Source organism: Daldinia decipiens (assembly GCF_022478715.1).
Source record: "Daldinia decipiens strain CBS 113046 unplaced genomic scaffold F4813scaffold_57, whole genome shotgun sequence".
Taxonomy (NCBI): domain Eukaryota; kingdom Fungi; phylum Ascomycota; class Sordariomycetes; order Xylariales; family Hypoxylaceae; genus Daldinia; species Daldinia decipiens.
The window spans coordinates 123,549-143,803 of record NW_026054600.1 but is presented as its reverse complement, the minus strand read 5'-3'; the positions used below and the strand labels follow the sequence as shown (position 1 = coordinate 143,803).

Sequence of the window (20,255 nt, the reverse complement as noted above, 5' to 3'; positions counted from 1 at the left end):
GTGAAATATATATCCAATCAAATTAATTAACGACAACTTCAGCTTTGTGCAAGGCTAAGTACCTAAAGCAGCCTCATTTACATGTCGATATATATGTACCACCAGTGAAAAGTTACTCAAGTATATATACCTAACCTAGGTATATATATTATCTGCTGTATAATTCATAACATGTCTACAATAAGTATAATATCTATATGTTGAGATGACCTGCCGAATATATTATAGGTATGGCATGCCATATTATTAATTAAGTCTCAGAACTTTTTGACTCTACCTCCGTTTGAATGCAGAAACATTACTTACCTGTACCTAACCTACATGAGGCTGCTTCGCCCACCAATCTCCATGCTTCCTTGGCCATCCCGCATCTCACCGCTACGTCCGACTACGAATTCTCTATAGATTCGCTCTAGCCGGTTTCTCTCTTGAGGACTGATACTGGCCCTGGTAGATTCCAATGCCTTTACTACGTGCCTCCAACCGATAAGAACCTCTGTACTACTTCCTTCTTTCTCTTTCTCCCCACCATCTCCTGTAGCATGGCTTGCCCTCTTCTGAACCAGCTTTGTCTGTTTCCTTGCTGCTTTGATTTCAGATAATTTAGCTGCTATAGCAGCATTCTCGGCTAGCTGAGATGATTTGTTATATCCCTTCTTCGCCTTTTCCTCTGCTTCGGCTAGAGCCGCTTCGATGCCGTAGCGAAATTGGACAAAATTCCGATTGCTCACGGTTGTGCTTGCTTTGGTTCGAGAGTCAACACCGTTACGTTTGTCGCCTGAAGGTTGCATTTCAATATCTTTAAGCACATCATGGATGGCTTCTAGCTGAGCGTTCGAGATAAGCGCCTGTAAATCAGCACCAGAAAACCCTTCTGTGCGCTTCGCGAGTTCAAGGAAGCTCTCTTCAGACGCTACCAACTCTTTACTAAGCTTAATTTTCTTGCTCAGGGCCTGTAGGATATCGGCGCGGTCTTCTACAGTTGGAAAACCACATAGCAAGCTCTTGTCTAAGCGCCCCGGTCGAAGCAGGGCAGGATCGATTAAATCTGGTCTCGATGTCGCGGCTAAGACGTATACACCAGATAGTCCTTCCGCGCCGTCCATTTGGGTCAAAAGCTGATTGACTACTCGATCCGTAACACCTGTCGAGTCATGCCCTCGTTTGGGTGCGATCGAATCGAATTCATCGAAGAAAAGCACACACGGTTTTGCAGCAGAGGCGCGTTCGAAAAGATCACGAACGCTTTTCTCGCTGGCTCCAATGTACTTATTCAATATTTCAGGACCCTTCACGGATATGAAATTGAGCCCGCACTCGCCTGCTACTGCGCTTGCGAGAAGAGTTTTACCGCAGCCAGGGAAACCGTATAAGAGTAGTCCGGAACGTAACCTCAAAGGGCATTGTGCAAATATCGGCGCATATTTTGTTGGATATTGCAATGTCTCGAGTAAGATCTGTCGCGTCTCCTTTAGGCCACCGATTGAGTCGAACGTAGTTGTTGACGTCTGCAATTGAACATTCCGGAGAGATGCCGGGGTGAACCCTTTGAGAGCGTTATCGAAATCGGAACGACCGAGTTGAACAATATCTAGTGATTCTTTTAAAGGCTCCTCGCTAACAGACCGTATCAAAGCTTCGTTACGAGCTCGAGACACGAGAAGAATTAGATCTCCCGGCATGTAGCCATCGGTCTCCCCGGCAAGGTCGAGGAAGTCCAAATCTGGGTCTAAAAGGAAACCATCCAACTTCGTATTTGCAGAAACGGAATTACCACGGCTATGCTGATTCGCACCATCCATCCATGTGCCAGCATCATCACCGCCCACGCTCCCATTGGCGGTAGTAGGACGACTACCACACGAGCCGGGCGCCTGTAAGGATTCCGGGGCCACGGTTTGCTGCTTGACAATCGTTTCTAACACTTTTCTCCGGGCGTCTTTATCCGGCGCTTTTAACTCGACGATTTCCCGGACGACGTGGCCTCCGATGATTACGTTGTTGAGCGACTCTTTTCCTTGGGCGGTAGCTAGGAGAACAACACCCTTATCGCGTCCACAGTACTGACGCACAATCGAACTGATAGTCTCACTAACTTGCCTGCTTCGGCCGTTATCGTTTCCCACTTGCAGCTCAGTCTCTACCGGGCACAACTTATCCAGATCGTCGAGTATGACCAGCGCTTTCCCACCGAGTCTTGCGCCCCAGCTAGCACCCATGAATATTCTATTTAATGTTTCCTTGATGGTGGAAATTCTGCTTTCATCATTGACAAGCTTTCTACATGGAAAGTAAGTTGTGTGAAATAGAAATTCCTCTTGCAGCGTCCGAGCCAGGGACTGGACTACAGCTGTCTTGCCTGCTCCCAAAGCACCGCTTAGGAGGACAGACGACATATGTGACAGGTGGGATTTCAAATCGGTTAGGAGCGAGTCGATTCCAACTAGAACTGAGTCGCCTGAAGGGTTTTGCTCGTTTATATCATCGTCCACTAACCAAGCTGGGCGAGGAGCTGGTGTTTGTATCTCAATCGGCACAGGTTTTTCAGATCCAATGTACCAATTCAAATGCTCCTTGGAATTAGAATCCAGATTTGCGCCTTCAAACTTCACAATGCCGCCCTCCCAGCCATGTGATAACTCAAGGGTGTCGTATACTGGTAATACCATACCGTCGGTTAAAGGGCCATATAATATCCCATTGGCTTTGCCCTTTTGGCCATAAATATTAAATATCCTTCTGGACGCTTCCTCTTTCTCAACTTTCGACTCTCCACCAAATTTCAAGCCATCCGAGGTTCTAAGGTCTTCAATCGAAAACGGAGACACTTTCAATTTTTGTATCGCATTACGCGATAACGGCGCCGGTGCCGGTTCAATCTTTGCGATTCCTCCAACGATCCCTAAACAACCGAGCATTGCGCATAGAGGGGTGGAGAGAGCAATGGTCCGGGTCGTCGGGGGATCATCCCACGGACGTAATTGGGCAACGACCTTCTCGGTCGCTTTCGTAGTCTCGCCGTTCGTTGCATTTTCTTGCTGCTTTTGGGGATCAAGAGGAGGTTGAAGCCCAGCCGGCTTAACAATATTCACAGCGACCCACGTTACGCCGCGAAATTCCTTTGATAGTAGAAGATCACGATCAACCCATACGCTCAAGTCATGCGGCGCTGATTCTTCATCAAACCATTCGTCGCAAAGTTTCCGATCAATTCCTCTTAAAAACAAGCTTGGCTTCTTTTCTTCCCGCGCACTCTTCCTACGCACTGTACTAGCCGAACTCTTCGCGCTTCTCCTTGACGTGCTACCTACACTACGGTCTTCCCGTGTGCTTTTAGACGGTTTAGATCGTGTCTTTGGCGCAACGATGACTTCAGCGTCGGGTGCAATTTTCACAAACGGAACATCTGCCGAGGGGGCCGGTTCGAGGGACAAAATCTTTATATTGGCTGTAGACGTGGGCGAGAGATGGAGAGTCAGGGGATGCGTGCTGGGAGGTTGACCCGGTAAGGCGGTGTACGCTGGATTCGGGAGCGCGCGGATTTGTGATAGTAGATTTAATTCTAAAAAGGTCGCGTGTAACTCGATGATCTCCCAGTCTTCAGGAGTCAGCGGTTCGATATTTACCGTATGCGCTAAAGGGGGGTCGACATGTATTATGGCCGTAACCTTCTGACCGTCTGGCAATCCAAGAGTACGAGCCAAGGTAGCGTCGATTTCGACGGAGGCTACCTCCTGATCTCTTCCACTACCACGTGTACCAATGATACCATCGCGATCTACTATAGGTGCCATCTTGCGTTTGCTAGGCATTCCCGTCCATCCGACATAGAGCGATCGCTGTGACGAGGAGCCATTGGCTTGAGGGGCGCCATTCGTAGGCAATGGGACGCGATAGTTGAGTTCGACAACGACATTTTGGGCAGGCTATGATAACAATTCAGTAATAACTCAATATTTAGAAGAGCAAGTGAGAGCTTACAGTATTGACGGTTACAAGTAGATTAACTAGGGATGTCGGGAGATTCACGAGACAGTTCTTAAGGTGTACAAGGGATATCTCAGCAGCAACAGACTGCGCGTTCTTCCGCTGAGATGGAGCCATGTCGAATTAAGTATAAGTAGATCGAATTACAGCTAAAGCACTATGAAGTGTCTTGGCGAGTTGGCTATGAGCTTTCAAATACAAGCTTTCAAACATGACTTGAAGCATTACAATTTGAGAATTGTAGCTTTAACACTAAGAAATATCCCTATGCATATGCCGTGGCAGCTGCATGAACCGAGGCATTGATGGATTATGTATCAAAGGTACCTACTTTGATACTTGCATAATCGTTTGCATAATCGTATGTACATAAGGTACAAAGTACTTGTAGCTATTTCCATCAAATGAAAGACAACCCGAACATCAGCTTAAGTGGAGAAATCACTAGCCACATGGCCAGCACATGTCAACACCTCCACTATGTATTAAGCACTTTAATGACTGGGGCTGAAGAAGCGCGCGAAAATTCGCGTCGACGCGTTATCTTGTAGAAACTGGGCCCATCTATTCCCCTGTCCCCTGTTACAACTTCCAGCCTCCATGTTCCCAAAAGTTACAGACTCAAATGTACACTAATTATTGCGACTTGCCCAATTCTGTCGCAATTCTTCTACATCCCACATCTAACTTCACCCACGAAGATTCCTAGGAGTAGATTTAATTCATAATGGCCCTCCTTCAGTATAGAAACATCGTCGACTATGAGGCGCAGCAAGGTTAGTCCCTAATTTTCACAATTATCTATGTTAAAACTAATAGAATCTGTTAAATATAGCTGCTTTTGAGAACTTTCTCGAAAAATTCAAGACCTCGCCAGAACAGACATTAACCCACGCTATTGGCCAGATTAATATTGACGAAGATGATCTGAGTGATGAGTACGATTTTATGGACGAAGATGATGAAGCACACGAGCGACGCCGACGAGAGAAAGCTACGGCGAAGCTACCAAAACACAAATACGCCGATTTGATGCAGAAGCTTGCAGACCGCGCAATTGACAAGGTTTTAATAGAACTAGATGACGTTTCTCAAGTAAGATTAATCAATATTCTCTTTGAACGAAATGCAGCTGACAGCAAGTAGTGGGAAGATGATACAAACGAAGGATTGAAACTCGTAGAGTCTATCGAAGCAAACACCAAGCACTATGTCGAGATCTTATCCAGAGCTATCGATAAAAAGATGCCCGCACCCACGACTGGCATCACGTATGATCAAATGGCCTACCCCCTTGTATCTTTACTTTCTAACACAAGTCTAGGTTCAAGGATGATGTTTTGGATGTAATCATGGAAAGGAGACAAGCCCGGAATCGTGATCTTGTTGAAGCAGCTGCCAACACCAATAACCCAGATTTACTCGAGTCTACCTTCCCGGCTCAGCTGACGAGGAGATATACACTTGTTTTTAAGCCCAGAACATCCACCAGCGAGAACCCGGTTAAGGCCCTTGCTGTACGACAAGTACGAGGCGAGCATCTTGGTCATCTTATCACAATCCGTGGTATAGCGACTAGAGTATCGGACGTCAAACCCATTGTGCAAGTGGGAGCATATACTTGTGATCGTTGTGGATGTGAAATCTTCCAGCCTGTCAATGATAAGCAATATGCACCCCTTACTAGCTGCCCGTCCCAGGAATGTAAGGAGAACCAGTCAAAAGGCCAGCTCTTCCAGTCCTCACGCGCGTCTAAGTTCCTACCTTTCCAAGAAGTTAAGATTCAAGAACTAGCGGAACAAGTACCTATTGGCCAGATTCCCCGAACCCTCACAATCATGTGTTATGGTAGCGCAGTCCGTCAGATCAGCCCTGGAGATGTAGTTGATATTTCGGGAATTTTTCTACCTACCCCCTATACAGGCTTCCAAGCTATGCGAGCTGGACTTCTTACCGACACATATATCGAAGCACATCATATTGTTCAGCACAAGAAAGCGTACGAAGAGATGATCATTGACGACAAGCTATTAAGGCGCATCAGCAACTACAACCACACGGGTACCGTATACGAGATGTTGGCGAAGTCAATTGCACCCGAAATCTATGGTCACCTTGACGTAAAAAAGGCGCTCCTGCTATTGTTAGTTGGCGGTGTCACAAAGCAGATGGGTGACGGTATGAAGATTCGTGGCGACATCAACATGTGTTTAATGGGTGACCCCGGTGTAGCCAAGTCTCAGTTGTTGAAGTATATCTCAAAGGTTGCCCCTCGAGGTGTCTACACATCTGGCCGTGGTTCAAGTGGTGTTGGTCTTACCGCAGCCGTAATGCGCGATCCCGTAACAGACGAAATGGTTCTCGAAGGTGGTGCGCTGGTTTTGGCGGACAACGGTATTTGCTGTATCGACGAGTTCGATAAGATGGATGACAATGATCGAACTGCCATTCACGAAGTCATGGAGCAGCAGACGATTTCCATTTCCAAGGCCGGTATCTCAACTACGCTGAACGCGAGGACATCGATCCTAGCTGCTGCTAACCCTATTTATGGCCGTTACAACCCACGTATATCACCAGTGGAGAATATCAATTTGCCGGCAGCTCTACTCTCACGTTTTGATGTCCTCTTTTTGCTACTTGATACGCCGACTCGCGAGGGCGATGCCCAATTGGCTAAGCACGTAGCATACGTGCATATGCACAACAAGCACCCCGACCTCTACGAAACCAGCGGCGACGATGGGGCACAGCTTCCCAACATAGTCTTTACACCCCACGAAGTACGAGCGTACGTGGCGCAAGCCCGCACATACCGACCTACGGTCCCAGAGACCGTTACCGAATACTTAACTAAGACTTACGTTCGCCTACGAGACGCGCAGCGCCGCGCTGAAAAGAAGAACAAGCAATTCAGTCATACAACACCACGAACACTGCTAGGCGTGGTACGTCTCGCGCAGGCACTGGCGCGACTCCGATTCGATACCGCGGTGAACCGAGATGATATAGACGAGGCGCTGCGGCTTATAGAAGCTAGCAAGGAGAGCTTGGCTGCTCACGAGGCCACGGGTGGTAGAAGAACGCTCAACGCGGCTAGCCGTATCTACAACTTGGTCAAGTCGCTGGCTGACAGCGGTGCGTGCCGAGCCGAGGAGGATGAGGATGATGAGGAGGGTACAGTGGAATTGAGCATGCGGAAGGTGCGCGAACGTGTGCTGGGTAAGGGATTTACCGAAGACCAGTGGTTGAATGCGCTAGATGAGTATACGAATCTTGATGTGAGTCTTTCCATTCTCTATCTCCTACAGTGGTTTAAGTTACTGACATTGCAAAAAACAGGTATGGCAGACAGCGGGCAATGGCAGCAGGCTGGTGTTCATCACGGCGACGGATAACGTAGGGGAGGAAGACGACGAGTAAGGTGATTTGTAGATCAGATATGAAAGCGAAGCGAAACAAAGCTCTTAATGGGCTTCTGCTCTAGAAGTACGAGGATGAAAATAAGCCACGGCGTTCTGGAACCTGGATCAATGCTATTATTGGTATAACGATTAAGATATTCTCTGCCGTAGTAACTTGCTTGTTTTCAACCTAGTTCTTGATGCCAGAAATAAGAGAAAGCTACTTTAAGCATAAATACATATTGTATCCTTAATTCTGCGTTATGATGTTACATAGGTCACTTTGACGACTTGGTCTTCAAGCTTTCAAACTTCAGCTTCAACGGAGGGGACTAAAAGACGGATAAGTCGCGATCAGTTCGATTATAATATATAGAGGTATATGTTGTCTCCCTCGTAGCCAGTCCCAGTGACATATCCTACAGGGCTACATAAACAATACAATCAAGGTCATTTACAACATTTCAATACTGTTGCCTTCCCCTAATCTATGTTACAATCCATGTGCAAGCACCTAAAGTCTTCAGCCTATCCTGCCACTTAATGCATAGGTTAATCTAACTCATAGATATTTCAGAGCTGCTATATGTCTAAATGCAGTTTATTCACCCTTGCCAGACTAGAATTGCAATGGGATGCGAGATAATGATGAATTGTTATTACGGCTTCCATAGGTGCAAATGCAACGATGTCGCTTCTTTATCTCCTTCTAGACTCTCCTTTATAATAAAGACTTGGCTATATAAATCATAGGAGTGTTATATGTTACCTACGAGAAGGTGTTCCTAGATTTTACATCTATTTCTACGATCTAGTACTATTTATTATATACCTCACACCCCAACGGCAAAATAGGGGCACCGTCATTTATATAAATGTTATATCAAGCTTAAGATTCTAAACCACCCAATTTGACGCAAGACACGCACATGCTCAATTCAACATTTCCTCATTTTCAAACCTCATTTTCAAATACATAGGTCGGCGCTATAATCCCTTTAATGCAACATGTACATGTTCCCATCATATGAATAGGTACGTTTCTCTAATTCACAATCCCTTATCATTTATTCATTAGCACGCATTATAACTAAAGCAAGTCATAACTAATCTACATCGCCGTAGAGCTTATATCATATCGTGCATATTCTACACTATACTTATTGTGTTATATACATCCTTACCGGCAATATATCGTCGCCTAACCTCTAGAGCGGTAGTCACTTCGTAGAGGAGCAAGAGTAATTTACACAGGCGATCTGACATCATACAGCGTAGCTCGCTCCATCTCGCCGAGGATACCACTACCAGCCAGGGTCCACTTCTCGCTAACGTTCTTCTCGTCAACGCGCAGGCGAAGAATACCGCTCGCAGCCCAGTATTCCATAAGTGCGCGGGCCTCCTGCTTGGAGACGCCGCGGAGATTCAAGACCTTGACGCCCTTGAGAGCGTCGAACACACGTTCGTCATACTTGGCGAAGAACGGGTCTCGAGGCGGGATCGGCTCGCCAGCCTGTGCGGCAGCAGCTTGTTCTAGAGCCTTCTCCATTGACGGGATTATAGGGCTATTGCCCTTGGTGCACACGCCCAGGATCGCCGCGCCGTTGGCAAAATTCGTCTTGCCGCCCAGCGCGTCTGTGAATAGGCGGAGTAAGCTCAGGTCGTGGCTATGGATAAGCTCGAAGGCGGGTGAGCGGTAATCGCTGATGCGCATGATGTGGCTAAGGCCGTCGAGCGCAAACATAATCGGTGGACGGCCTGGCAGTAACATTTCCTTCCAGAAGGACTGGAATACGGGCCAGGCAAACTCAGGTTCCTTGGTAGCGTTTGCGAGAGCAGCGAGCGTCATACCTCGGTTCACCGAGATAGGGAGGTGCATATGGTCTAACTCGACCTTATACTGTGATAAAATGGGTTGGTTGGCCTTGTAGATAGCCTGGAAGAGCTTGACAGTGTATACGGGTTGGGAGAACTGCTCGGAATTGGGTATGGGAGAATACTCAGTCGCCGCAGTAGTCAGTTCTTGCCCTGGACATGTAAAGAGCAGTTAGCCTTGAATTATCCCAGACCAGACTGAAGGGGGTTTTCTGTACCTTCTGGGATGTTAATTACAACCCATTTATTCAGAAAGCCCGTTGCCAATCCTTGAAGACCCAAGACACTCTTCCCCGACGCCCTATCCCCAGTAATAACCAATCTCAGAGTCTCTTTCTTGTCGACAGCATCTGTGAGCTGCTTCGCTAGGTCTACCGTCTCCTTCCTGATTAACGTATGTGGCGACCGGAATAAGCCCCAAGTCTGCGTCGGCTTAAACGCCTCGCTGGCCCTCAGTTGGTCTAACACGACCTCCGGTAGGCTGAACACCTGGCCTACAGAACTAGAATCCACGACGTTCTCGGCCGTCAATTCGCCAAGGCCTGTTACTGCCAAGGCATTATTGTTGCTGAGCTGAATGCGCTTCCGAAATGCCTTTCTTTCCCCAGACACCGGGGGTTTACCCTTATCGGCTGGTCGCTTCTTCTTTCCCAATATCAACTTTTTTCCGGTACGAACATGTCGTGAGAGGTTTGCTTCTTCCTTCTGGCCAGGCTTGGCCCTCAGTTGCGCCGAGGTTGTGAACGCTACCGCTGATGCTGGGGTCGACGGAGCTGGTAATGATGATACTGGCACGAATAGCCGCTGTGAGGGCCGTGCTAGACACCTCCAACAATTCGCACTCGCCATTTCTGGTGTGGATCGAATTCGAACGTTGGTCCTCGGCGAATTTCCAACACCAGAAGCTTCAATATCAAAATCGCAAAATCGCAAAAAGAGCCACAGCTAAATTTTAGGAATGAGACCTTCGATAAAAGCATATCGGTGTGGGTCACTTCTATGGTACGTAGGTACCTAACATACCTAGGTAGGTACGAGAGAAATGGCGGAGAAATTAGCACTCCGATCTGCTATCGATAAGTCTGATATGCCTGCGCTACTAGCATCTAACCAAAAATTCTTGGGAAGTTCAATTGGAAGATTCATCTTTCTTTTGGTTTAACATCCCACTCACGCCGTTATAGCATTGCAACAACACAAAACATAAAGGATATAATCTAGCCATAGTGGGTGAATATCGCTACCAAATCTACGAACGACCTATTACCAATTCATCTCGGTCAATTCTGACCACAAAAACCTCTACAATGGCCCCGCCATCTGCACCAAAGCTCGACGTCGCTGTCACCAAGCCAACACCATACACCTTCGATCTTGGGCTCCTCCTCGCCAACGACCCAAACCCGCTCTCCACATCCATCCCGGAAGAAGTCGACTCAAACGATCTAGAGGCACAGCTCGCCGCCACCGCCCGCGACGGTGCGCAAGCCCTTATCAACCAGCTCCTAACGACACTCCCTCTTGCCGCCACCACATCCGGCGTCTTGCTCACCCTACCTCACCCCACGACCCCTCTACCACGCGAGAAGCTCCTGCCAGCAGCTAAGCCCCCCACGAAATGGGAGCAATTCGCCGCGCGCAAGGGTATCAAGCCCAAGACGCGCGAGCAGCGGCACGCCAAGTCCCAAAAATACAACGAGGAGACAGGCGAATGGGAGCGCACGTGGGGCTACGATAAGGGTGGTGCTAAGAAGCGTCGTGAGGAAGGTATGGTTCAGCAGGACTGGCTTGTAGAGGTTGACGAGAAGAAGGACCGGGAGGAAAAGGCCGCCAAGGATAAGAAGAAGAGGAGAAAGGCTTGATGAACTAGGTCTGTGATACGGAGAAGTATAAATAATAGGCACTGGTGAAAATGGTAACTTGAGGGGGGCACTCTGTTGATACCCACGCATTTCGAGTCGTGATAGACAGGCGGGAGTTTGGCGTTTCCGACATAAGACAGGTTTCGCGGGTTTGGGCATATTTGTATTGGTATTGCGGATCTTTCCACCCAAAATGTATGGTACAGATTCTTTTCTAACCTTTCATATTCTAAAACTCCGTCGCTACGTTTTGTTCCACTGTCCTCCGCCCTTCTTCCCAGCAATGAAGCGTTCGCCGTGTAGCCAAAGAAGGAATTCGTTATGTTAGCACGCAGGGCGCATTGGCTATAGTAGTTCGTGCGCCGTTATCCAAGATCTACCACCAACTTAATTTTCTGTTAATTTCGACATAATATGTCGAGTAGATCGGCGTGGAGCGCCTAGGCAGTAGGTAGTAGGTGTTATGTACTCATGTAGCAGCGCAATGCCCATCAACTGCCCGTTAGCTCTCTTGAACGATCCGAGTTTGCAGTTGTTGAGAATCAAAAGAGGACGCGTGCCGCTAATTCATAAAGCCCGATCAACTCAGGATAGTCATGAAACGCTAAGATATGAAGAAAATTTTGAAATCGTAAACGGAGCGTAATATCGTCAAAGAGCACCGCCAAGCCAAATGCTAACCACATTCACGTCCTGGGGTATTATCAAGGCAAAAAAGCTATCATCAGATCAGGATCAACCCATTCCTACTCTCCAGTTCAGTATACCGCGACTTAAATCACTCCTTAATTATGAGAAGTTCATTGGGGAAAGAGGCTTGATAGGCGACAGCGGTCGTAGTTCTCGTTCCCCGGATCGTCGTACAGGCGTATCATGCTCGCCGTTGACAGTCAACGAATTCGACGTTGAATACTTCGATATAGGTAGTCCTCCATTTGGCTGACTCACTGGTACCGGCTTCTTTTTTATTTTCCCACCGTGGTGTTCGACTGGGGGAGCCGATAATTTACTGCTCTCGGACGAAGAAAGATTCTGATCATCGTGGGTATCGCCCCCGCTATGGCTCTGAGATTCTGACGAGCTCAATCCGCGAGGCAGTGGTTGTTGGAATAACTGATATTCTTCTTCGATATATCTAGCCTCGTTCCTACAACCTTGCCAACATAATCTCCAATCGCAAACAAGGAACTTAAAACAGAAGGCGTCAATTTTCATGCATGGTTGAAAACATATGCATAGATTGCGGAAGTCCATCTTATTTTTGTCGGAATGTGCGAGAAGCAAGCTGAGATGGCATGTGATGGCAAAGAGGAGATAGTAATTAAACGGTGACAAGTTGGAGAGCTCATCAATCAGCAACTGGGGTACTTCCACGGCGCCAGCGCACTCTCGGGAAATTCGCTCTTGGGCCTCCTTTGGGAATAGTTCGTCGGGGAGTTCACGGAGCCAGGCCTTGAACATCGAACCGATAATATTGATATCATAAAGGTCGCTCTGCGCGAATAGATCGACATCGTATTCTGTCATCAATTTAGCAAATAGCGAAACAAACCATGGCAGGATTTGGTAATATACCTTCATCGAACTTCCTTTGCCATTTCTTAACCTGAGGGCCACTCCCAGGCACACGATAGAGACCTTCAACCTCGGTTCCCTTAAGATTGAGATAATCAATCGCCCGCCAGGGGAAAGCGGGCATCCAAAACTCTGTCTTGTCCCGGGAATCTTCAAGTCTCTTAGATATCCTCGTCAACCGCGTCTGTTCGACCAATGGCAAATTAATAACCTTGAGAATGTAATGCTCGTCATCCACTCCCATATCTTTATCTAACGTGCTGGCGCTACGGACGCTTCTCCCAAATAATCCTTTGCTGATCATATCTGCTGCTCGGCTACCGGAACTTTTTAGACCGTTGAGAAATGTTGAACCGTTGTTGTTACTACTGTCCTTAAAAGAGGAAGGGTGGCTTCTATAATAGTCTTTATCGTGTCGGTGTTCTTTGTTCCCTAGGACGTCTCGAGGAAGTGCACGGTCGGCGGAATGATTACGTATAGTCGAATTCATCATGTTTCTAAAAGACCTCTCGTAGCCATCGGGATTCATGGGGGCTGTTCTCAAAGGCTGCAGGCCTGCCGGGGATGGGTCTCGCTCAGCCTCATGTAATGTGATTGTAATCGACTCCTTTGGGCTATGACCATCGTTATCCTTCAGCGACCTATTACGACCCAGAAGCGTGAAAGGTTTGGGTTTGTTCTTTTTCGATGAGTTGGTTTCTTGTTCATTAGTGGATGCCAATGAAACATCAGATCTGGATGGCAAGGAAGGAGTTGTTTTGTGGTTCGAGGGATCAGCGGACGATAGGTCTAGATAGTTGGTGAAGAACAAAGGATTAGTATCATGAGACTAGCGTAATACGTAACTGCACTAACTACACTTTCTTTGATTTCCAATTCGGCGTACCTGAATTTTTAGAATTTTTACTGGATACTCTATCCGGCATGGCGGTGTTCTCCGTGCCGCGGGACATAGCCTCACGCGTCCCTGCGCTGTCCGTGTGGGTATGATAAAGCTGATTGGTAGATCTAGACGACTTCCCAAAGCCGAAAAAGCGACTCCCGCTTCTCGAGTGCTTCTCGTTTTCGGGACGAGAACATGTGTCCGCAATGGTTGATACGGTGTTGGAGGATGGGAGGAGAGTTAAGGGCGGGAGTTCTGGCTCGTAGCGCTGAGGAGATTGGTGTTGTCGATGTTGAGCAACATGTACGCTTTCGGGAGATTGCAGCGGCTGGATTGGTTCAACAGGACAATCCTGATACTGCTGTGTCTGAGATATGCTAGGCGTGCTTGTGCCAGACTTCCCAAAGGGAGAACGAGGCGACTTGGGCGACTTAGAGGGCGTCGGGGAGGTAATTTGAAGCGTAGGCTCACTCCTCAGTGTAGGATGCGGACTTGGTCGATCTGTTCCCAGGGCATTGGGATCTGGGTATGTAGGGGCGCTTGCGCTGGTACTGGAAGCGGAGTGCTGGCCCAAGGAATCCGAATCGCCAGCCAGGGACAACGGATTGGGGACTGGCTTTCGGCGCATTATGGATGGTATGTGTTCCCCTTATTGTCCTCCGGTCAAACACAAATCGGGGAATATCAGGGACGAGCCTGATTCGCTCTCTGCCGCAGGAGGACAGGCCAGGTAAGTCGTGCGCGGTGGAATGCTGTAACAAGTATTGGGGTATCAGACGGATCGTAGGAAGGATTAGGGATTAGCAAAACGAAATAGGGCAGACTTGGTAATCTGCGACAAGAGGCGCCAGACCCAGGCCGATTAAGGGTAGGTATTTTTAGGAGGGGGATAACGGTACGGGGAAAGATATTGTACAACTAAACTTTTAAAACTTGCTGGCAGCGACATACAAGAAAAAAGAAGAAGACCGCCCAAAGATCCAACCTTGAGATTTCCAAGGGATAACTGAATTGGGGTTGAATTGAATATTCAAGATTGATTTGACGAATTGATGCCTCCGGGAGAGTCCTGGCAGCAAGTAGCTAGCAGGGGATAACAGAGGTATCCACATTCACGGTTGTGTCGGTCGTCGTACCTGACGAGTTGCGAAAATGCGCTAGGTCTCAGGGGTTAACACTACATGTAACTACCTAACATATCTAGATGTAGGTACATATCTAGGTACGTGCATATTATCAAATGGCAGTAGCAGCGAAGCTAAAATGTTCTTTCAGTTACACAATTTTACACAACTTCTGCAATATGTATTGAAGTTGAGCAATAACAGTAGGTATTACAAACCTGGAATTAGCTTTGAGCTTGTTTGACTTCCTCTTGCCTTTCTAAGTCTAGCTACACCAGAGAAAAAGAGAGAGAAGGCTTGGGACATAAGACATAAGACATGACGAAGCAGTGATACCCTCACTTAAATATTGCCTACATGTAGGTACTCAATAAATTCAATTGCAAGAATACGTGTAGGTAAGGTACATAGGTAACCTAGTATTTACTGACGAGTAAAGATGTTAGCTTGAAAACAGTACTAGTACCTAAATGTCAGATGTTGGAAAGCTACTTGCGGCATAACTTGGAAGTTAGCCTTTCAGGATTTCACTTCAGTCCAATGTTCTTTGTTATTAACAAGATAACTATCTGAATGATCAAGGTCTTTTTTTTTTTCTTTACCTGCATTGCTACTCTAGCAAATAAATAGGTACCTTGATAAAATATAAAATACTGCGCTGATATATCGAATATTTAGTTTCTAAGGCAGTATGTCTCGGTATGTTTTCATTCAGGTTTAATTGGCTTATTGACTTATTGACCTATTGACCGGGCTTGCCGGGGTCTGCCTTACCTCATGTATGTAAAGGCGCGTAATAAGATTTTAAATCTGAAACAGGCTCTTACGTATAACCGCACTTTTTAATGGTATCCACATGTTCCTCGGCGAAATGTGGCCAGACTTAGCGCTGCAGACATACCTCTTTATTAAGCATCACTAACGCAGGTATCTCAGCTAAAGATTATAACGATACCTAGGTACCCACGTTAAGAATATATAGATACCTATATTGTCGTCGTAATATCAATGTTTCATATGCCAGATATTCTTGTATATCACATATTCATTTACGTACGATAACCTCCGAGGAAGTCTCATGCACCTGGTCTGTCTTAGTCAAATTCCAATAATAGCCTCACATAGGTATCTCACGAGGCATTCAACGGACCATCCTCCTATTCTTTAACAAATCCACCCTGTTCACCCCGAGTACATCCTCCATGATGCCATGGCCCTGACGATTCCTTTCTAGATAGAGCATCAAAACTTTCTGGTCTCACATTCGAAGAGGTAATATATGGCAAGTAAATTTGTAAGCCAAAAGGTATAAGATACTTAACTACTAGGAAGAACCCAGATAAGTTACGGCCGCCATAGTCGTATATGCGAGTCATGTGTTATGTAATAAGCCAATAGCTTATGGGCTAGAATTAGAAATACACTAGGTTTAGGTAGGTTGGGTTGCTGGAGATTCTTCAAAGCAAACACACATCGATATGCCTACCTATGATGCATTTCCATTGTATAAGCCACTTCCAATATGTACCTACTGCATGTCCACTGGTATGCATGTGTACATACATATGTACCTTAGGTACATGTAGGTATATCGGGCAGTACACATGTGGCTAGGTGGTTCCACTACCTTTCCAACCTGTCCCACCTGGCACGTGCTCTGCCTACAGGGCGGGACTTTGCAAACATATCTACGTACCTACCTCAAAACATATTTTCTTCGTTACATGTAGTTACCTGCTTACATCGTATTCAGTGCCTGTATCAGTCGCTATCACATTTAGCTTGCTACATGTCGGGGATTCAAGAACTGCCAGATGAACTCCAGCTCGCAGCTGCGGCTCACGTCAAGTATATTCAAAGCTTAGACACAAAGAAGGATGAATATGAGTACTGGCTCACCGAGCATCTCCGTCTAAATGGACTATATTGGGGACTGATGGCGCTGCATTTACTACGACATCCTGATGCGCTCCCCCGAGACGAGGCTATAGACTTCGTCCTCTCCTGCCAACATGAGAGCGGCGGGTTTGGTGCCGCACCGGGGCATGATGCTCACATGCTCTACACAGTCAGCGCCGTGCAAATCTTTGTCCTACTTGATGCCTTAGACGACTTAGAGAAGCGCGGTAAGGGCAATGGTAAGGCTCAAGTGGGCAAGTGTGAGTTAGCTAGCTACATCCCGGTTTTGCTCGCCGCCGCTGTCGCGTAAGAGCTAACTTAGTCTTCAGTCCTGGCGGATCTTCAAAATCGGGAAACGGGCACATTTGCCGGCGATGAATGGGGTGAAGAAGACACGAGGTTTTTATACGGCGCTTTGAATGCTCTCTCGCTCCTTGGCCTATTACATTTGGTCGACGTCGATAAGGCAGTTGATTACGTTGCTGCTTGCGCCAATTATGACGGTGGCTACGGTGTTAGCCCTGGAGCTGAGACTCACTCTGGTCAGATCTTTACTTGTTTAGCCGCTCTCTCCATTGCCGGGCGTAAAGACTTAATCGACGCTGATAAACTAGGCGGCTGGCTCAGCGAAAGACAGGTCGCTTGCGGCGGCCTAAATGGGAGACCGGAGAAGAAGGAAGATGTGTGCTACAACTGGTGGGTACTGAGCAGCCTAGAAATGATCGGCCGCACACACTGGGTTGATCGGGAGAAGCTCATCAAGTTTACTCTGAGCTGCCAGGACAGCGAGCGTGGTGGATTATCGGACCGACCCGGTGACATGGTTGACATCTGGCACACGTTCTTTGGCCTGACTGGCTTAAGCTTGCTGAAGTATCCAGGCGTGGAAGCTATTGACCCTGTCTATTGCCTACCAAAGTACACTATAGATCGTGTATTTGGCAGAGCAGGATAACTTCACAACAACTTCTAGCAAATGTCTGCCCTGGTAATCTATTCGTACACCTCGATCTCACACGTGAACTCTTTTTTTATTCTTTCTTTTTTCGCTCCTCGAGTCCTTGCTCATTGGTGAATGCCTTATTGGGTATAGCCAGAGCCTGGTCAGAAAAATATCTCTTGCAATCTAATAACCTACTAACATAAGTCTAAGTGGTAGTTAGGATACAAGGCAAGAGTAGAGAGATCCCGAATGTTTCCCTTCTTGCTCATAGTTTATTTCACCATGACTAGAGTCATACGGGTTGCACCCAGACATTTCGTACTTGTTAACAGAAGATTTATACATTCTAGCTTCCATGTCAGGAATTCCTTTCGTCTTACCGCCTGAAATCCATCCTCTATTTCACTACCTTCTCATCTGGTTTTCTTTCGAGTTCCTTCTCCACTTTACTATTAGTGGCATGTATCTTTAAGCCTTGGCTGTCCGCTTTATGACTATTTACCAAGCCAGAGACCCCTGCAATACTGTAATCGATAGTTTCGAGATGATCAATTCACCTATTTGCCCTTATATAACATGCAAAATGTGGTATCTTTTCAGTACTATATACTCTGGCCTGACTGTATGGCTAGTCGAGTTATGACCCGCGTGACCCCCTTTTCGACACTAGAATAATTACGTGCCCCTGAATATACACACAATATCACCTTACGCGCCATCCTTCTTTCTCTGCCCACAGTAGAAGCCAAGCCCATAGTCATCCGTAGTAAAGGTGATCTTTGAGCCCTTGGGGAAATATAAAACATCCCCAGGCACAGCATGCACTTTGTTGCCTGCTTCATCGCTTATATCAAAGCTACCCTCGACAATTATCTTCACTATACCATCATAGATCCATTAGTCAACTAATCATTTTTAGGACTTTTTGCCGGATGAAGCTTACTCTCGTGATACGTATACTCGTATACAAGCGGCGTTCCCTTCTCCAAACGGTAGAACCCAGCCGAAATAGGTTTCGCGGGGTCGAGATTCTCGCTGTTGTCTGGTTAGAAGAGAGATGTATGATGACCTACGGTAGAACTTACGATGTCGAAATATCTCCTAGATATGCATTCTCGTTTGCGAGTAGCGGCGGCTTAGTACTCTGGGCATTGGAGTAATAAGACAACGGGACAGGGCCTGCTGTGGTTGAATCCATCTTTGATTTGGCCTTGCTAACAAAAGATCCCATTATTGTAAATGGTTCAACTCTTGACAATTATCCCAGGATGAATCATCTAGTGAAACTCGAATTCTGAGAAAAGATATCTATATAGGCTTCTATCTATACTATCGAGATATCTACCTAGGCTTCGTATCCCGAACTCGGCCGCAACAGCTTTCTCCACTAATACGATTCACCACCTCCGGTCAGGAGATAACAGAATACCGACTTACATTTTCTTATAGCACAATGCAAACTAAGATTGGGAGCTTACCACTGGATCCTTTCCTGTTTACGGTTTAATAAATGTCTCTGGTTGGGTGTACGTCCCTGCATTATCTTGTCTAGCTCCTAGATTCGCAATCCTATCTACCCCAAATTTAGGTACCCAAACCCATCCCGATTGGCCGGGGATTTGACGGGGATGGTTCGGCATTGTATGAAGATAAGCTATACTCTACCTGCATCCTCGAATGCGGAGTTCGTGATCGCCGCTATATTCCACTAGCCTGTACATATCCTACATAGTATCGCCACTCAACTTTCCCCCCGCACGCATCTGTATTGGCTTCCACCTATCTTCATGTAAGGTAATATTGCGAATTTATCTACTATAATTGAGTTAAGTTTCTAACTAGTTGATGATATCAACCTCTGTAATTAATATAAGCAGCCACTTATACCTCAAGGTAGTTATACATAATCTTTCCCACGGATAGCATCTCCTTTCTGATTATCTATGTGCGTGTTCGATGTCAGAGGAACCCCACTGGGAGCTAAGCAGGGAATAGTGGTTAAATATTAAAAATTAAATACTGTTATTATAGTACTCATTCAAGTCTAATTCTCGAAATGCCCATCTCTACCAATTCCTAGGGATTTTAGATTAAGAAGTACTAAGGATGATCGAAAGTCCGCCCTGACAGTTAACCGCTCGCCCTCGGCCTCGCGGCCTTCTTTTAGCGTCACTAACAAGCAAGTCTTATCTTCCATAGTCTGTTCATCGATAATAACTAGATGCTCAGAAACAATCCCCTGCTTAAGATCGAAATGCTCACGGGAAAACTTGGCGACATCTTCAATGCCCCAGCCGTGAAAGGGGTATGAAGCTGGTTTCTCTACTGGTGCTCTCGTAGGTACAGTGATATCTTCAACGTCGGGATTATCGACTAATACGGCTATTCCATCATAATTAATGTGGTCCTAAAGGGGTTATGTCGAATGGTTAAGACTGTTCTCAAACACATACCAATCCAATCTACACCTTCAAGCTCTGGCGCACCCAAGCTCCTTGTAAAGAATTTGTCTAATATCTATTGATTTATAATTAATAGATTGGCGATTTTCTTGACATGTTTCACAAACTTCTTTAGATATAGGGGCTGTACAGAATACAGGGATGGTATCTTGCAGGCTGTCCGAGTTTGTCATATTTAGCGAGTTGTTGATTGGGAAGTTGGGTAAGTGAAGCTTTAGGTGGCTAGTTCGTTCGTGATAGG

At 46.6% G+C, this 20,255-nt stretch overlaps 7 protein-coding genes across 7 annotated transcripts; 3 read left to right on the top strand and 4 right to left on the bottom strand.

Moving 5' to 3' along the window:
* Positions 1-116: 116 nt before the first annotated feature.
* Positions 117-4,274, bottom strand: F4813DRAFT_376577 (AAA-domain-containing protein). The gene is made up of 2 exons (XM_049245145.1): positions 3,982-4,274; positions 117-3,926 (listed from the first exon to the last, which is right to left on the bottom strand). The coding sequence occupies exons 1-2, from the start codon at positions 4,102-4,104 to the stop codon at positions 318-320; spliced, it is 3,732 nt and encodes a 1,243-aa protein (XP_049094875.1). The 5' UTR covers positions 4,105-4,274; the 3' UTR covers positions 117-317.
* Positions 4,275-4,512: 238 nt separating this feature from the next.
* On the top strand, positions 4,513-7,861 carry F4813DRAFT_288438 (DNA replication licensing factor MCM7). The gene is made up of 5 exons (XM_049240589.1): positions 4,513-4,763; positions 4,823-5,082; positions 5,134-5,258; positions 5,312-7,268; positions 7,330-7,861. The coding sequence occupies exons 1-5, from the start codon at positions 4,715-4,717 to the stop codon at positions 7,408-7,410; spliced, it is 2,472 nt and encodes an 823-aa protein (XP_049094874.1). The 5' UTR covers positions 4,513-4,714; the 3' UTR covers positions 7,411-7,861.
* Positions 7,862-8,431: 570 nt separating this feature from the next.
* On the bottom strand, positions 8,432-10,201 carry F4813DRAFT_376574 (mitochondrial ribosomal protein). The gene is made up of 2 exons (XM_049245144.1): positions 9,485-10,201; positions 8,432-9,419 (listed from the first exon to the last, which is right to left on the bottom strand). Exons 1-2 carry the CDS (start codon positions 10,113-10,115, stop codon positions 8,638-8,640), a joined length of 1,413 nt encoding a protein of 470 aa, XP_049094873.1. The 5' UTR covers positions 10,116-10,201; the 3' UTR covers positions 8,432-8,637.
* A 134-nt stretch (positions 10,202-10,335) lies between these two features.
* F4813DRAFT_288400 (ribosomal biogenesis regulatory protein) lies at positions 10,336-11,359 on the top strand. Its single transcript, XM_049240588.1, has one exon. It carries the CDS (start codon positions 10,574-10,576, stop codon positions 11,126-11,128), a length of 555 nt encoding a protein of 184 aa, XP_049094872.1. The 5' UTR covers positions 10,336-10,573; the 3' UTR covers positions 11,129-11,359.
* Positions 11,360-11,845: 486 nt separating this feature from the next.
* F4813DRAFT_288398 (uncharacterized protein) lies at positions 11,846-14,363 on the bottom strand. Its single transcript, XM_049240587.1, has 3 exons — positions 13,590-14,363; positions 12,704-13,492; positions 11,846-12,648 (listed from the first exon to the last, which is right to left on the bottom strand). The coding sequence occupies exons 1-3, from the start codon at positions 14,212-14,214 to the stop codon at positions 11,918-11,920; spliced, it is 2,145 nt and encodes a 714-aa protein (XP_049094871.1). The 5' UTR covers positions 14,215-14,363; the 3' UTR covers positions 11,846-11,917.
* A 2,049-nt stretch (positions 14,364-16,412) lies between these two features.
* F4813DRAFT_288366 (geranylgerany transferase type II beta subunit) lies at positions 16,413-17,968 on the top strand. Its single transcript, XM_049240586.1, has 2 exons — positions 16,413-16,869; positions 16,939-17,968. The coding sequence occupies exons 1-2, from the start codon at positions 16,500-16,502 to the stop codon at positions 17,562-17,564; spliced, it is 996 nt and encodes a 331-aa protein (XP_049094870.1). The 5' UTR covers positions 16,413-16,499; the 3' UTR covers positions 17,565-17,968.
* Positions 17,913-18,915, bottom strand: F4813DRAFT_288360 (uncharacterized protein). Its single transcript, XM_049240585.1, has 3 exons — positions 18,638-18,915; positions 18,496-18,587; positions 17,913-18,430 (listed from the first exon to the last, which is right to left on the bottom strand). Exons 1-3 carry the CDS (start codon positions 18,781-18,783, stop codon positions 18,261-18,263), a joined length of 408 nt encoding a protein of 135 aa, XP_049094869.1. The 5' UTR covers positions 18,784-18,915; the 3' UTR covers positions 17,913-18,260.
* Positions 18,916-20,255: the final 1,340 nt, after the last annotated feature.

Coding starts and splice junctions, on each gene's coding strand:
- F4813DRAFT_376577 (XM_049245145.1), bottom strand. CDS start 4,104: ATGGCTCCATCTCAGCGGAAGAACGCGCAGTCTGTTGCTGCTGAGATA. Junction 3,927..3,981: donor TACTTGTAACCGTCAATACT/GTAAGCTCTCAC, acceptor TTGTTATCATAG/CCTGCCCAAAATGTCGTTGT.
- F4813DRAFT_288438 (XM_049240589.1), top strand. CDS start 4,715: ATGGCCCTCCTTCAGTATAGAAACATCGTCGACTATGAGGCGCAGCAA. Junction 5,259..5,311: donor GCACCCACGACTGGCATCAC/GTATGATCAAAT, acceptor ACACAAGTCTAG/GTTCAAGGATGATGTTTTGG. Junction 7,269..7,329: donor ATGAGTATACGAATCTTGAT/GTGAGTCTTTCC, acceptor TGCAAAAAACAG/GTATGGCAGACAGCGGGCAA.
- F4813DRAFT_376574 (XM_049245144.1), bottom strand. CDS start 10,115: ATGGCGAGTGCGAATTGTTGGAGGTGTCTAGCACGGCCCTCACAGCGG. Junction 9,420..9,484: donor TGTAATTAACATCCCAGAAG/GTACAGAAAACC, acceptor TTACATGTCCAG/GGCAAGAACTGACTACTGCG.
- F4813DRAFT_288400 (XM_049240588.1), top strand. CDS start 10,574: ATGGCCCCGCCATCTGCACCAAAGCTCGACGTCGCTGTCACCAAGCCA.
- F4813DRAFT_288398 (XM_049240587.1), bottom strand. CDS start 14,214: ATGCGCCGAAAGCCAGTCCCCAATCCGTTGTCCCTGGCTGGCGATTCG. Junction 13,493..13,589: donor TAAAAATTCTAAAAATTCAG/GTACGCCGAATT, acceptor CCAACTATCTAG/ACCTATCGTCCGCTGATCCC. Junction 12,649..12,703: donor GCAAAGGAAGTTCGATGAAG/GTATATTACCAA, acceptor AATTGATGACAG/AATACGATGTCGATCTATTC.
- F4813DRAFT_288366 (XM_049240586.1), top strand. CDS start 16,500: ATGTCGGGGATTCAAGAACTGCCAGATGAACTCCAGCTCGCAGCTGCG. Junction 16,870..16,938: donor TAAGGCTCAAGTGGGCAAGT/GTGAGTTAGCTA, acceptor CTTAGTCTTCAG/TCCTGGCGGATCTTCAAAAT.
- F4813DRAFT_288360 (XM_049240585.1), bottom strand. CDS start 18,783: ATGGGATCTTTTGTTAGCAAGGCCAAATCAAAGATGGATTCAACCACA. Junction 18,588..18,637: donor CTAGGAGATATTTCGACATC/GTAAGTTCTACC, acceptor ACCAGACAACAG/CGAGAATCTCGACCCCGCGA. Junction 18,431..18,495: donor CGAGTATACGTATCACGAGA/GTAAGCTTCATC, acceptor ATGATGGTATAG/TGAAGATAATTGTCGAGGGT.